The sequence below is a fragment of the Phoca vitulina genome, unplaced genomic scaffold (genome assembly GCF_004348235.1).
Source record: "Phoca vitulina isolate PV1807 unplaced genomic scaffold, GSC_HSeal_1.0 scaffold115, whole genome shotgun sequence".
NCBI lineage: Eukaryota > Metazoa > Chordata > Mammalia > Carnivora > Phocidae > Phoca > Phoca vitulina.
In genome coordinates this window covers 1,227,478-1,243,114 of record NW_022589818.1, presented here as the reverse complement: position 1 = coordinate 1,243,114, position 15,637 = coordinate 1,227,478, and the positions used below count along the sequence as shown (strand labels likewise).

The window sequence follows — 15,637 nt, the reverse complement described above, 5'->3', positions numbered from 1 at the left end:
ATTACACTACATACCCCAAATTAAAAACTCTCCTTCCCCACCATCACCCACAACACATACTCTAAAGATGTCTTGTAAGAGGAAAGGAGTGGTGATAAAGGTGTCTGCATGAAAATGCTTTAAAAGCTCAGTCAGTGGGGCATGTGACTCTTGATCTCAGGGTTGTAAGTTTGAGCCCCACATAGGGTGTAGAGATTACTTAAAAAAAAAAAAAAAGGTTAAGAAACACTGAAATCATATGTTCATTAACACCCTTTTCCTTAAATTGCAAATTCACTGCCTCATTCAGGAAAATTACATCCAAGACAGAGACCTCTTCTTTGTATCCTATAGCTAAAAAATGTGATTTCTAAATATAGTACTTAACTATGGTAAAATTCTAATAAATACCAAAGATTGACATAGAAGACCAAGGGATTTAGATTCTGTCCACACTCCCCGAAGACTGAAACCAGTCCTATGAATTCTACACTCTGACAAAAGGAAGGACGAAGTAAACCTCCTAAATCCCTCGCCCTGAACCGTCCGTCGTTCTTAGTCTTGGGTGTCTCAGGTGAGGGTGAGTGGCAGGATTTTTACAGAAAGCTGAGGAGAAAGCCTTTGGGGTGAGTGTGGCCACCTTTGTAGGAGATGATGCCATCACAGATCTCTTTGAAGATTTGGGCGAGGCGGGCTGCCCGTGCCACCTCAATGTTTTCCTCTGCTGCTGCCAGCCGTCTTGTTCGAACTGACCGTGCTGTCTGCAGGGCGGAGAACTGGGTCATGAAGACGTCTGCAAAGATACAGTGGAAATCAGTTCTAGGAAAAGAGAGCACTGTGTGGCCTCTCCTCCCCCATGGATTCTTGCCATTTGCTCCATTTTCCTTGAAGTGATTAAGCAGATTAGTGATCGTGCAGTTCTTTCTCTCCTCCTTAAAGAAATGTCAGGGAACACTGGGTTTACCAGAGACTGAAGCTGCATGTTAGAGGCGCCTAATCTCTGACCAAATGTTGTGCAATACAGCGGCTGCCAGCCTGAGTCCCAAGAGGAGTCTGTGTTTGAATTCTGGCTTCACTACTTCCTAGCTCTGTGATCTCGGGCCAGTTGCTTATACTCTGTCTCAGCTTCTTGACTGCAAAAGGGGGAACAGTGGTGGTGCTTCCTTTAGCAGGTAACCGTGCAGGTTAAATGAAGGAATGCTTTTCATGTATTGAGCTCAGGCCCTGACCTATAATAAAGACTCAGGAAGTACTTGTTGTTATTACCAGGAGATTGGCCCTATTTGGGACGTAAGTTCAGAGACCTCACGCCAGTCAAGTCACTGACAGGACAGAAGGCAAATTTCTACATCGATCAAGTTTGCACACAGCAGATTCCCTCATACACCACACACAACACTTCTGCTTTTTGGGGGGAAGAAGGAAAGACTCAAAGAGGAGCATGAGCTTTTGAACACCCTATTTGCAGTTAGAAAGGAAGCTTGGACAGGCCAGTGGACAAAAGATCTGAACTCAGGAGCACTGTTACGTTATTCACTCAAGAAGCTTGGAGAATAGAAATCCGAAGGTCTGTGTGTATAGTGCTCATCTGAATGTGGGGGGAAGAAGTCTTCAAATTTACACTGCTGTCATTTTTTCCTGCATGCAGCGTCACGATTTACCCACACGCAAGTTATTTTCCAGGTAGGAAGGGATGCAGGGGACCCTCTACCAATCGCATGTCTGGACACTCTCAGGCTGTAGGTGGTGTTTGGGAAGCTGGTGAAGGGGATTCTTCCTAATCCCTAGAGCACAGACCAGGAACTGGAGCAGCTGGGATGGACAGGTGATTGCTGACTGATGCTTGTACACTGGGATCTTAGCTTTTTTGATCCAGACTAAAAAGAATCATTGAATAGAATGAAAGCAACTAAAATAATCACTTTGAGACAGTATTATGGAATTAACAGGAGCGTTTCATTTCCAGGCCATACCAGACTTGATGTTCCCGTCATCTCGGCAGATGCCATTCCAGCGGGTGTATAATGATGCTGAGTGGAGATTATCGCTGGTGTGCTTTACTTCCTCTTGTTTCTGCCGAATCTTCTCCCAGTTTCGGACCAAGAATACATGATGCTTTAACACAAAGTTCCTGTAAGGAAGGAAGGAAGTTCCTTAATTCATTAATTTGATAAGCATTTATTACATGTCCATTCCATGTAAACTTACACAAAGTTCCTGTAAGGAAGGAAGGAAGTTCCTTAATTCATTAATTTGATAAGCATTTATTACATGTCCATTCTATGTAAACTTTTTTTTTTTTAAAGATTTTATTTAGAGAGCGAGCACAAGCAGGCGGAGCAGCAGAGAGACAGGGAGAAGCAGGCTCCCCGCTGAGCAGGGAGACCACTGTGGGGCTCGATCCCAGGACCCTGGGATCATGGCCTGAGCTGAAGGCAGATGCTTAACCGACTGACCACCCAGGCACCCCTGTAAACCATTTTTCAAAAATTAAATTCTTTTTTTTTAAAAGATTTTTTAAAAAGATTTTATTTATTTATTTGACAGAGAGACAGCGAGAGAGGGAACACAAGCAGGGGGAGAGGGAGAAGCAGACTCCCCGCTGAGCAGGGAGCCCGATGTGGGGCTCAATCCCAGGACCCTGAGATCATGACCTGAGCCGAAGGCAGACGCTTAACCGACTGAGCCACCCAGGCGCCCACTAAAGATTTTAAGTAATCTCTACACCCAATGTGGGGCTCGAACTTACAACCCAGAGATCAAGAGTCGCACGTTCTACTGACTGAGCCAGCCAGGCACCCCAAAACCATTGTTACGATGATATAAATGAATAATTATCAGTTAATTAAGCTATAAGATAATTATATATGGGCAAACGTAATTCAGTTTTGCATCTTTTTTTTTTTCTCCATATAACATAAAACATTCCCCTCTATTATTTATAAGTATCTGGCAAATAGCACTTAAAAGCTGCAAAAATTCTGGCAACCAAAACAGCCTGACTTGAAGGCAGAGATTTATTGAGTATATATACAAATTCTAAATGAAGCTGGCAAGATGAAGCATGGGTTCAGGATTAGCTGTAACAAGGAGAACTAGACTGACAGATAAAGGCAAAGACATTTGAGATAGATATGCCCTGGGCAAACAATGTTGGGTGTAGTACCCCCACATAGACCTCCAAGCTTATAGGTAAGTTATGTGTGTCTTCAAGGACCCTACACAATTTGATGATTCCATAATTTGACCCCCACCCTAGTGCACATCTAAACTGGGTAAGTCTCAAACTGTGGGCCTCAGTAATTTAAAACTCGTCCAGTTTTAAAGTTCTTGATCTGGTCACACTGAAATCATCTGGGGGGCCTTATAAACTACTGATGCCTGGGTTCCACCCTGAAAATTCTGGTTTAAGTGATCTGAGGTGTGGCCTGGGCAGCAGCAGGTTTTAAAAGCTCCCTAGGCAAATATGCAGCCAAAGCAGAAAACCACTTGACTAGATCATCTCTGCTTCCCTGAAGTTTAAAATTTCTATGACTCAAGTGATACGCTATAAAAGGGGTCAAAAATCACAGTAAACTTATAAATGCTGATGAACCTTCTAAGATACTGGAGCATATGGTCAGGGAAGATGTAGAAGATGTCCTAAGATGATCTGAAACATAGGACATACATATTCACTTCGCTTACTTCTGACATGGACGAATCTTGCCTGAATCTATATAGGGAGGAGCAAAAATGATCACTAAAGATCCTTTCTACTGCTCTATTAATGTATCAACAAAGCAGGGGATCTTGACCTTTTCTGTGCCATGGATTCCTCTGGAAGTCTGGTGAAGCCCATGCCACCCTTCTCTGAACAGTTTTAAAGTAACTTTTTAAAAAATTTTAGATTAATTAAAAATTTAAATTTTTAATATACAGGGTTAAAAGGAAACCAAATATCCTGAAATTCGGTTTTCAGAATATTAAAAAACCCTGAAATTGTGATATAGAAATAAACATTAATTTTTTTAAAAATTTTTTTTTATTGTTCATTAATTTTTTAACACATGACAAGATCTAGCGGCTAGTGGTGGGTTTAACAACTACAGTAATTTCAAGGTGGAAATCACATAAATGGCATTTTGAGATATTTGTAACACTGTAACAGGATATAAAATGTGAACATCGGTGAAGAAGTCATGGAAACTGCAAATACTACACACGTGTAAGCGCACACACACACACACACACACACTTTTTGCCTATCATCACATTTGAAGGAAATGCTAAATTTCAGTTAGAAATTGGGGAAAATAAAGATGTATTCCCCCCCAAATCCAAATTTATCTATCCCGATTCTTGGCTAAAGACCTCCTGCACAAAAGAAATGACTCAACCATACAGATGTTTAGTAATTTCTAAAGTGACAAGCAAATCACACAAAGGCAAGAAAACCTCCTTTTTACCTCTCTCGATTAGACATCGGCTTCATTTGTATTTGGGGGGTCAATCTTGTTGGAGTGTTGATGTTTTCACTGGGTTCTTCGGAGAGGTGGCCTCTCTGAAAAACACATGGATCGGATTGCAGGAAAGAAAGGGTCAATCAGAAACCCCCTTGAAGAACACTGGGACCACCCCCTGGTGTCACCCTTCTCTCTGTAACTGCCCCTAGGCAGCTGTGCAGGGAAAGCCAGGAATGAGATCATTATTCACCCTTTTCTTCAGCTTGTGCTTAGACTTTCTCTTCTCTTTCGACCGTCCAGACTTCTTATGTGTAGCCACAGGCTGGCTGCTTTTGCCGCTGGTGAGTCCATTCACGCGCTGACTCTTGCCCCCGATGATTCCTCGACATTTCTCAAAGCCACACTTACACAGTTGCTTTGAAAGGAAAGACAATCTTGCTTTTGGCCTGCAGTCTCAGTTACAAGTTCAAACAGAAGGCCTGAGCTTCTGTACACCCAATAGTAAGTTTGAGTCAAGAAATTTTTACACAGAGGAAAATAACTGAGAGTAAAATAAACATGTGCTTCCATGGAAAGGAAAGATTACATTCTGGGAAAACTTCTTCCCTAGGCAAGTTAAGAACTGACTGAAGACCAAACTCAACAAAGCAGCCTCTTTTCTGAGACCACGAAGCAGAGCTGGCACCCCAGGTAAGTGGGGGGAAAACCACCTTCTCCAATGCACTTCTCAGCGGCTGCAGACCAGAACATTTACAGAAGGCCTGCGGTGCGTATGGCGCTGTGACAAAGTCCCAACCTCCCTCTTGAACTGATTATGCCTACCTGTTTTTCCACATTAAAGGAATGGAAGTTGTAATCGTAAGTGAGTTCAGTACCAGCTGGCATGTCTTTAAGAGCATACAGTCCAATCCGGTAGACTCCGTTGACAGACCTACAGAGAAGGGCAGGGTTAAAGGCAGAGATTCTTTTTTTTTTTTTTTAAAGATTTTATTTGATAGAGAGCGAGAGAGCACAAACAGGTGGAGCGGCAGAGGGAAAGGGACAAGCAGGCTCCCCGCCGAGCAGGAAGCCCGATGTGGGGCTCAATCCCAGGAGCCTGGGATCATGACCTGAGCCGAAGGCAGCTGCGTAACCGTCTGAGCCACCCAGGCGCCCTGAAGGCAGAGATTCTTAATACCTTGCCTGAAATGGTATGCTGCTTTCAAATTTGCCTTTGTTTCTGTGTCCAATTACTTGGGGTTTCCTGGCCAGTCTCTTCAGTTTCAGTATCTCTCTTCTATTCTGTCCAGCTTGTGTAAACTGCCAGACTAAGTCCTCAATCAGCTTTCTGGAAAACATGCTCTATGTTGTCAGTTGGAATAGGTCTTAACTTTTCTTGCTTGGTATTCAAAGTCCCTCTAAAACATGGCATGAGTCTCCTTATTATATGAATCTCTCTCTTTGGTTCTATTTTATGTAACTTATTAATAATTTATTCATACTATTCTAGATGCTTTATGTAGTAACTACAGCTATCATTTATTGAGTGATTGTTACATTAATTATAACATTTTGTTGGACTAACTTATTTAATCCTCCCAACAACAACATTAAAAAGGCACTTTTTTTTAAGTAGGCTCCACGCCCAGCGTGGATCCCAACATGGGGCTTGAATTCACGATCCTGAAATCAAGACCTGAGCTGAGATCAAGAGTTAGAGGCTTAACTGACTGAACCACCCAGGTGCCCCCCAAAGGCACTATTATTAGGTAGCATTACAGCCCATTTTCTAAATGAGGAAGCTGAGGCACAGAGAGGTTAAGTAACTTACCCAAAGTCACACAGCTAATAACTGAGGGGATCAAACTGAGTATCAAATCAAGGCAGTCTGGCTTCAAAATCTTAACCACCATGTCATACTGATAACGGGTTAGCTCATTACCCCTCAGAACCACCCAGTGAGATGGTATTTGGATCCCTATTTTATATAGTAAGTATTTGTGGCTTAGACAGTTTGTTCACAGTCACATAGCAAGTAAGCTGCATTCAAAACCAGGGGATTCAAATCCAGGCTGTTTGATGCCATAGCTTTTCTTCTCTGGCTTCATTCCTGTCTCCCTGCCAATGTCAGACACATCAAGGTTTAGCTTGGCTCCTATCCTTATCAAATGTAAATTTCTCTAATATATTCAGGTTTTATTCCCCCCCAAATTCAGAAATCAGTTTTAGTCCATGCTAGCGGTTGGCAAACTATAGCAAACTCCCACCATGTCTTTGTAAATTTTTATTGGCACACCCCAAAAGTTTAAGGACCCTTGGTCTACAGCCTAACATTTAAAATTTGATTATATACTGTACTGTTTCAAAAATTTGGGGGGATTTGTGGGACGCCTGGCTGGCTTAGTTGGAAGAGCATGTGACACCTGATCTTGAGGTTGCTAAGTTCAAGTCCCGTGTTGGGTGTACAGATTACTAAATAAAATAAATTAACTTAAAAAAATTTGGGGGGATTCTTATTTATTTTTAGAGAGGGGAAGAGAGAGGGAGAGGGAGAGGGTGGGAGGTGGAAGGAAGAGAAGAGGAGAGGAGGGGAGGGGAGGGGAGGGATAGAGAATCTTTTTTTAAAGATTTTACTTATTTATTTGACAGAGATAGAGCAGGAACATAAGCGGGAGAGGTGGGGGGAGTGGGAGAGGGAGAGCAGGCTTCCTGCCGAGCAGGGAGCCCGATGTGGGGCTCGATGCCAGGACCCTGGGATCATGACCTGAGCCGAAGGCAGACGCTTAACCATCTGAGCCACCCAGGCGCCCTGGGATAGAGAATCTTAAGTGGACTCCTGATACAGGGCTTGATCCCACAACCCTGAGATCACGACCTGAGCCAAAATCAAGTCGGACACAACCAAGTGAGCTATCCAGGTGCCCCTGGGGGACTCTTATACGGAGAATACGCAAATCCTAGAGGTATAGCTTGCTGAATTTTATGCATCTTTACACCTGTGTAACCACCCAGAAACCCTTCTCTCCCAGTTAGTACCCTTTCCACACAGGGTGGGCCACAATTCTAATCTCTATCACCACAGCTTAGTGCTGCCTCTTTGGAACTTCATATAAATGGAATCATACAGAATAATACACTGTAGGAGGTACAATCATATGCTTGGTTCCTCCACTCAGTGTTACACTGTAATTGTGATACATTTTTACTCTGCTGTGTAGCATCCCATTGTATGAATGCAGCACAATTTAGATACCTGTTTTGTTAAGTATTTGGATTGCTCGTAGTTTTTTAGCTGTTATAAAAAAATTTCTGTGGCTATTCTTGCACATGCCTTTTGAACACGAACACTCGCTTCTGCTGGGGACATACTGGGAGTGTGGCTACGGAGCTCCTGGACACGTTCAGCTTTGACAGGTGTGGCAAACGTTTTTTTTTTAAAGTGGTTATACACCAGTTTACATTTCCACCAGCATCTAAAAGCCTTCATGTCATACTACATGCTTGGCAACACTTTGAATTGTCATTCTTTGATTGTAGCCATTTTGGGGGAGTATGTAGTAGTTTTCGAACACAGTTTAATATTTCTCTCGGATGGCTAAAGATACTAGGCACGTATTTTATGTTTATTGACTACTTTAAAAAAAAAAAGGACTGTATTTATTTGAAAAAGAGAGAGGGAGCATGAGCGGTAGAGGAAAAGGGAGAGGGAAAAGCAGGATCCCTGCTGAGCGCAGAGCCAGACATGGGGCTCAATCCCAGGATCCTGATATCATGACCTGAGCTGAAGTCATTAACTGAGCCACCCGGGGCCCCCCTTTTTTGAATACGTTTATATTCTTTTTGATGTGCCTATTCTTTGAACTATTTTAAAAATTGGGCTTTCTTATTTATTTGTAGATTCTGTATTTATAAAGAAATTCTTTGTCAGATAAACATTGTAAATACCTTCTCCCCAGCGTATGGCTTAGCTTTTTAACTCTCATGATATTATCTTTAATGAAATTTTTAATTTTATCAGCTCATTTCCTTTAGTCAGTGCTATTTATGGGTGGGTTTGAGCCCCATGTTGGGCTCCGTGCTCAGCAGGGAGTCTGCCTGTCCCTCTCCTTCTGCCCTTCCCCCTGCTCACATGCTTGCTCTAACAGATAATAAAATCTGAGAAAACAAAAAAAAAGTTCAACCCCGAGATCAAGGGCGTCCCTATACTGTTGAATTTTATCAAATGCTTTTTCTATTTTCTATTACCCCTATTGAGATGATACATGATTTTTTTTGCCTTTATTCTGTTAATGTAGTAAGTTACATTGATTGTGAATGTTAAACCAATCAACCTTTCATTCCTGGAGTAAACCCCACATGGTCATGATGTATTAACCTTCTTATATATTTCTAGAGCTGATCTGTTAATATATATATTTTTTAAAGATTTTATTTATTTGACAGAAGGACACAGCGAGAGAGAACACAAGCAGGGGGAGTGGGAGAGGGAGAAGCCGGCTTCCCGCAGAGCAGGGAGCCCGATGTGGGGCTCAATCCCAGGACCCTGGGATCAGGACCTGAGCCGAAGGCAGACGCTTAACGATTGAGCCACCCTGATTTGCTAATATTTTAATGAGGATTTTTGTGTCTATGTTCATGGGAGATGTTTGCCTATATTTCTTCTTTCTCTTAACAGTGTTGTTAGGTTTCAGATGAAGGTTATACTAGAAGTATGAAATGGAAGAGTTTATATGATATTGGTAGTATAGACATTATTTCTTCTTTAAGTATACAGAAGAATTATCAATGAAGATATTTGAGCCTGGAGCTTCTTTTGTCAGAAACTGTTAATTATACATTCAATTTCACTGGTAGATATTCAGACTTTTTATCTCCTCTCGTGCCGTTTTTTAAGTTGTGCTTTTTCAAGGAATTTGTTCATTTTATTTAACTCTCCAAACAGAAGTTCAGGAAAATGGATAAACTGTGGTGAATTTATACAAAGGAACATTAGTCCAGAATAAACATCAACAACATGGATAAGCTGTAAAAACATTCTAAGTGAAAGAAGCCAGACACAGAAGACTACACATATGTGCAGTTCTGCAACAGGCAACAGGCAAAACAAATCTGGTGACAGAAACATCACTGCTTGCCTTCGAGGTGGCAAGATTCTAAATCTGAAACAATGGAAATGTTCTATATGTTGATAAGGATGTGGGTTGTATGGGTGTATATATTTGTAAAAATGGATGGTAATTTACACTTGAAATCTGTCTCTGTGATACCTAAAGTTAAAAAATTTACAAAAATAGAAAGCTGTTCAAATTATCCAGTTATCTTTTCAAAAAAAGATTTTATTTCATAGTGAGTGAGAGAGAAAGAGAGAAGGAGCAGGAGAGGGACAAGGAGAAGCAGACTCCTGCCAAGCAAGGAGCCTGATGCGGGACTTGACCCCAAGGCCCTGGGATCGTGACCTGAGTGGAAGGCAGACGCTTAACCGAGAGCCACCCAGGCGCCCCTCAAACTATCCAATTATCTTTTAAAGTTGTATGAAAACACACATAACATAAAATCTACCATCTCAACCGTTTTAGAGTGTGCAGTTCGGTGGCAGTAAGGACACCCACACTGTTGTACAGCCGTCACCAGCACCATGCTCACAGCTCTCTTCATCCTGATAAACTGAAGTACTACACTTACAGTGACCACCTCTTCCTCCCACCCCCAACGCCATTCTACTGTCTATAATTCTGACTACTGTAAGTACCTCACATAAGTGGAATTGTACAGTATTTGTCTTTTCGTGACTATTTTCACTTGGCATAATGCCATCAAGGTCCATACATGATGTAGGATGTTGCAAATTTTCCTTCCTTTAAAAAATGAATAATTCCATTGTATGTATATACCACATTTTGCTTGCTTATCTATTCATCCACTGATGGACACTTGGGCTGCTTCCATATTTGAGCTATTATGAATGCTCACTATGAATATGAAGGTGCAGATACATCTTCAAAACCGTACTTTCAGTCCTTTTGTGTAAATACCCAATGGAATTGCTGGGTCATATAGTAATTCTATTTTTAATTTTTTGAGGTTCCTCCATATGGTTTTCCCCAAGTGGAAATACCATTCTACCCCCTCACACACCATGTGAAAGGATCTCGATTCATCCATGTCCTCACCAACACTACTTTTCTGTTATTTTGACAGGAGCCATTCTAATGGGTCTGAGGTGGTGTCTCATTGTGTGTTTTTTAAATATTTGAGTGAGAGTGCGTGTGCGTGCACACAAGTGGGGGTGCAGAGGGAGAGGGAGGAAATCTCAAGCTGCCTTCTGGCTGAGCACAGAGCCTGGCACGGGGCTCGATCCCACAACCCTGAGATCATGAACTGAGCCAAAATCAAGTCGGATGCTTAACCAGCTGAGCCAACCAGGGGCCCTTCATTGTGGTTTTGATTTGCATTTCCTTAATGATTAGTGCTGTTGGGCACCTTTTCATGTGCTTATTGACCATTTGTATTATTTTCTTTGGCGAAATCTCTATTCAAATCCTTTGCCCATTTCTGAATCAGGATGTTTATTTTCTCCCATTCTGTGGGTTGCTTCTTTCCTCCATGTCTTTTGATGTACAAAATCTTAAAATTTTCACGAAGTCCAATTTGTCCGTGTGTGTGTGTGTTTTTTTTTTTCCATTTTGCCTCTTTGGTACCATATTCAAGAAATCACTGCCATGTCCAATGTCATAAAGCTTCTGTCCTAAGTTTTCTTCTACAAGTTTTATTGCCTTAGGTCTTAGTTTAGGTCCTTGATCTATTTGAGTTAATTTTTGCATATGGTGCTAGGGAAGGGTCCAGCTTCATTTTTTTTGCATGTGGATGTCCAGTTTTCCCAGCACAATTTATTGAAAAGACTGTTCTTTCTCCATTGAATGATCTTGGCACACTTGTCAAAAGTCCTTTGACCATGTATGTGAGGGATTACTTCTGAGCTCTCTATTCTCTTTCATGGGTCTATCATTCTGTCCTTATGCCAATAAAACACTGCTTTGATTACTGTAACTTTGTAGTTAAGTTCTGAAATCAAGAAGTGTGACAAGTTTTGTTCTAAGAAATGTTTTGGTTATTCACGGACCCTTAGGATTCCATATGAATTTTAGGTTGGTTTTTTCTATTTCTGCAAAAAAAGTTTTTGGGATTTTGCTGGGGTTGTACTGAATCTGTAGATTGCTGTGGGTGATGTTCATATTTTAACAATATAAAGTCTTTATGGTACATGAACATGGAATGTGTTTTCATTAATTTATGTCTTTTTCTTTTTCATTTATTTATTTTTTAAAAAAGATTTTATTTATTTGACAGAGAGACAGCAAGAGAGGGAACACAAGCAGGGAGAGTGGGAGAGGGAGAAGCAGGCTTCCCACCGAGCAGGGAACCCGATGCAGGGCTTGATCCCAGGACCCTGGGATCATGACCTGAGCTGAAGGCAGATGCTTAACGACTGAGCCACCCAGGCACCCCTTCTTTTTCTTTTTTTAAAGATTTTATTTATTTGTCAGAGAGAGAGAGAGCACAAGCAGGGGGAGAGGCAGGCAGAGGGAGAGGCTGAGCAAGGAGCCCGATGCAGGGCTCGATCCCAGGACCCTGGGATCATGGCCAGAGCCAAAGGCAGACACTTTACTGAGCCACACGGGTGTCCCTTTTTATTTTTCTCTCAGCAATGTTTTGTAGTTTTCATGGTACAATTCTTTCATCTCATTGGTTAAGTTAATTCCTAAGTATTTTATTCTTTTTAGTGCTATTGTAAATGAAATTGTTTTTGTAATTTCCTTTTTGGATTGTTCACTGTGTATTGAAATGCAACTGATTTTTGTGTGTTTTGTACCCTGTGATTTTGCTGAATTTATTTCTGAGATCTAATAGCTTCTTTGTGGAGTCTTTAGTATTTTCTACATATAAGATCATGTCATACACAAAGTTAAATTTACTTCTTCCTTTCCAATTTGAATGTCTTTTCTCTCTTTCTTGTCTAATTGTTCTCATGAGAACCTCTACTATGTTTAATAGAAGTGCAAAAGTAGGCATCCTTATACAGTTCCTGACTTTACAGGAAAAGCTTTCCATCTTTACTGGGAATTGTCTGCTGTGGGTTTTTTAAGATTTTTAAAAAATTTTATTCATTTGAGAGAGACAGACAGACAGACAGCATGAGCAGTGGGGAGGAGCGGAGGGAGAGAGAGAAGCAGGCTCCCTGCTGAGCTGGGAGCCTGACATGGGCTCGATCCCAGGACCTGGAGATCACACCTGAGCCAAAGGCAGATGCTTAACCATCTGAGCCACCCAGGTGCCCTGCTGTGGGTTTTCATATAGGACTCTTAGAGCAGTCCCCTCTTATCTGTGCGGTATATGTTCCAAGACTCCCAGTGGATATCTGAAAATGTGGATAGAACCAAACCCTATATATACTATGTTTTTTCCTAAACATGTATAGCTATGATTAACTTACAAATTAGGTACAGTAAGAGATTAATAATAAAATACAATTATAGCAATTTACTGTAATAAAAGTTACCTGAATGTGGTCTTTCTCTTTCTCCCCTCTCTCAATATCTTACTATACTCATTCTTCCTTTCCTTGTGATGATGTGAGATGACAAAATGCCTACCTAGTGAGATGAAGTGAAGTGAATGACGTAGGCATTGTGAGGGAGGACCATTTGCATCTAGACCAAGGCAGACCACGGGCAACTGACACAAAGGAAAGTGAAACTGTGGATAAGGACTACTGTATTAGGTTAAGGTAGTTTCCTTCTATTCTGTAAAATGATTTTTCTGCATTGAGATGATCGTTTTTTTCCCCTTTCATATTGTTGATGTGACATATTACATTGGTCTATTCTCTGATGCTGAACCATGCTTGCATTCCAAGAATAAATCCCACTTGGTCAGGGTGTATAATCCTTTTAATATGCTGCTAAAATCTGTTTGCCAGTATTATGTTGAGGACTTTGCATCAATGTTCATAAAGAATACTGGTTTGCTTTGTAGTTTTCTTGTCGAGTCTTTGTGTGGCTTTGTCATCAAGACTATGCTGGCCTCACAGAATGAGTCAGAAGTGTTTCCTTCTCTTTAATTTTTTTGGAAAAGTTTGAGATGGATTCGCACTAGTTTGGAAGAATTCATCAGTGAAACCATCAGGTTCAGACCGGACTTTTCTTTGTTGAGATTTCTGATTATTGATTCAATCACTTTACTAGTTATGAGTCTGTTCAGATTTTTCTATGTCTTCATGATTTAGTCTTGGTAGGTTTTGTGTTTCAAGAAATTTGTCCATCTCAACTAGGTAATCCCATTTTTTGGCGTACAACTGTCTGTGGCATTCTCTTATAATCCTCAGTATTTCTGTAGAATTGGTAGTGATGTGCTTTGCTGCTATTGAGTTGTAGTTCTTTATATATTTTATGTATTAGCCATTTATCAGATATATGTATTGCAAATATTTTCTCCCATCCTGTGGGTTGCCTTTTTATCTTATTGACGGTTTCCTTTGCTGTATAGAAACTTTATAGTTTGATGTAGTCCCACCTGCTTAGCTCTGCTTTTGTTGCCCTTTGCTTCTGAGGTCAACCCCAAAAAGTCCTCGCCAAGAACGATGTCAAGGAGCTTATCCCCTATGGTTTCTTCTAGGAATTTTATGGTTTCAGGTGCTACCTTCCAATCTTTAATACATCTTGGCTTGATTTCTGTATATGGTATAAGGAGGGGTCCAGTTTCCCCAACACAATTTATTGAATAGACTGCATGTTCCGTACTACATATTCGTGTCTCCTTTGATACAAATTAATTGATCATACAAGCGTGCGTTTATTTCTGAGCTCTCGATTCTAATACATTCATGTCATTTTTAAGCCAATACTACACTGTTTTGATTATTATAGTTTTGTAATATAGTTTGAAATCAGGGAGTGAGATGCCTCCACCTTTATTCTTCTTTTTCAATTGCTTTCACTATTTGGGATCTTAGGATTCTTTGTTCAATTTCTCTGAAATTTGCCATTGAAGTTTTGACTTTTATTGCACTGAATTTGTAGACTGCTTTGGACAGTATGGACATTTTACCAATATTAATTCTTCCATTCCACGAGCATATTATTTAACAATAATTAATTCTTCCATTCCACTGAGCCTTATTCAATTTTTTTCATTAACGAATTATTAATGTTTTCAATGTACATGACTTTCACATCCTTGGATAAATTTACTCTTAGGTATTTTATTTTCTATGCTGCTTTGCAAATGGGACTGTTTTCTTAATTTCTCTGATAGTTCATTATTAGAGTGTGGAAATGCAACTAAGTTTGATATTTTGATTTTGTATCCTGCAACCAGTTAACTGACTTTATCAGTTCTGACAATTTTTTTGTAGAGTCTTTATGGTTTCCTATGTATAATGTCATGTCATCTGCAAATAGAGACAGTTTTACTTCTTCCTTTCCAATTTGGATGTATTTTCTTTTTCTTGCTTAATTGCTCTGGCTAGTACTTCCAGTACTATGTTGAATAAAAGTGGTGGGAGTGTCCTTTTCCTGATCTGAAGCAGACTCCCCACTGAGCAGAGAGCCCGATGTGGGGCTTGATCTCAGGACCCTGAGATTATGCTCTGAGCTGAAGGCAGCCATTTAACCAACTGAGCCATCCAAGTGTCCCATCCTTTTCCTGATCTTAAAAGTAAAAGCTTTCAGACTTTTACCACTGAGTATGTTGTTAGCTGTGGGCTTCTTGTATATGGCCTTTATTATGTTGAGGTATGTCCCCTTATACCCACTTTGTCTAAAGTTTTTATCATAAATGGATGTTGAATTCCATTCTGTCACTTGGAGAGTTTAAGTCATCTACTTTTTTAAAAAAGATTTTATATTATTTTATTCTTATTTTTAAAAGATACTTGAGAGAGAGAGAGAGAGAGAGAGAGAGAGAGAGAGCATGAATGGGGGAGGGGCAAAGGGACAAGCAGACTCCCCACTGAGCAGGGACCCCTATGCAGGGCTCAATCGCAGGACCCTGGGATCATGACCCGAGACAATGGCAGAATGCTTTACTAACTGACCCACATAGGCGCCCCTAAGGATTTTATTTTTAAGTAATCTCTATGTCCCACATAGAGCTCAAACCCATAACCCCGAGTCAAGAGTCACAGGCTCCACTGACTGAACCAGCCAGGCACCCCAGGCCTCCAAAATTCTGGTAGG

At 40.8% G+C, this 15,637-nt stretch overlaps 1 protein-coding gene across 4 annotated transcripts in view; it reads right to left on the bottom strand.

Annotated features, from left to right (window-relative positions):
• ASH1L (ASH1 like histone lysine methyltransferase) overlaps positions 1-15,637 on the bottom strand; it is a 196,241-nt gene that overhangs the window by 15,027 nt on the left and 165,577 nt on the right. For all 4 annotated transcript variants that reach the window (XM_032398349.1, XM_032398348.1, XM_032398347.1 and 1 more), the window contains 5 exons: positions 5,247-5,355; positions 4,675-4,839; positions 4,428-4,522; positions 1,953-2,110; positions 620-772 (listed from right to left, as the gene is read on the bottom strand). In XM_032398349.1, coding sequence (XP_032254240.1) covers positions 620-772; positions 1,953-2,110; positions 4,428-4,522; positions 4,675-4,839; positions 5,247-5,355 — 680 coding nt within the window. The remainder of the gene's footprint in view (positions 1-619; positions 773-1,952; positions 2,111-4,427; positions 4,523-4,674; positions 4,840-5,246; positions 5,356-15,637) is intronic.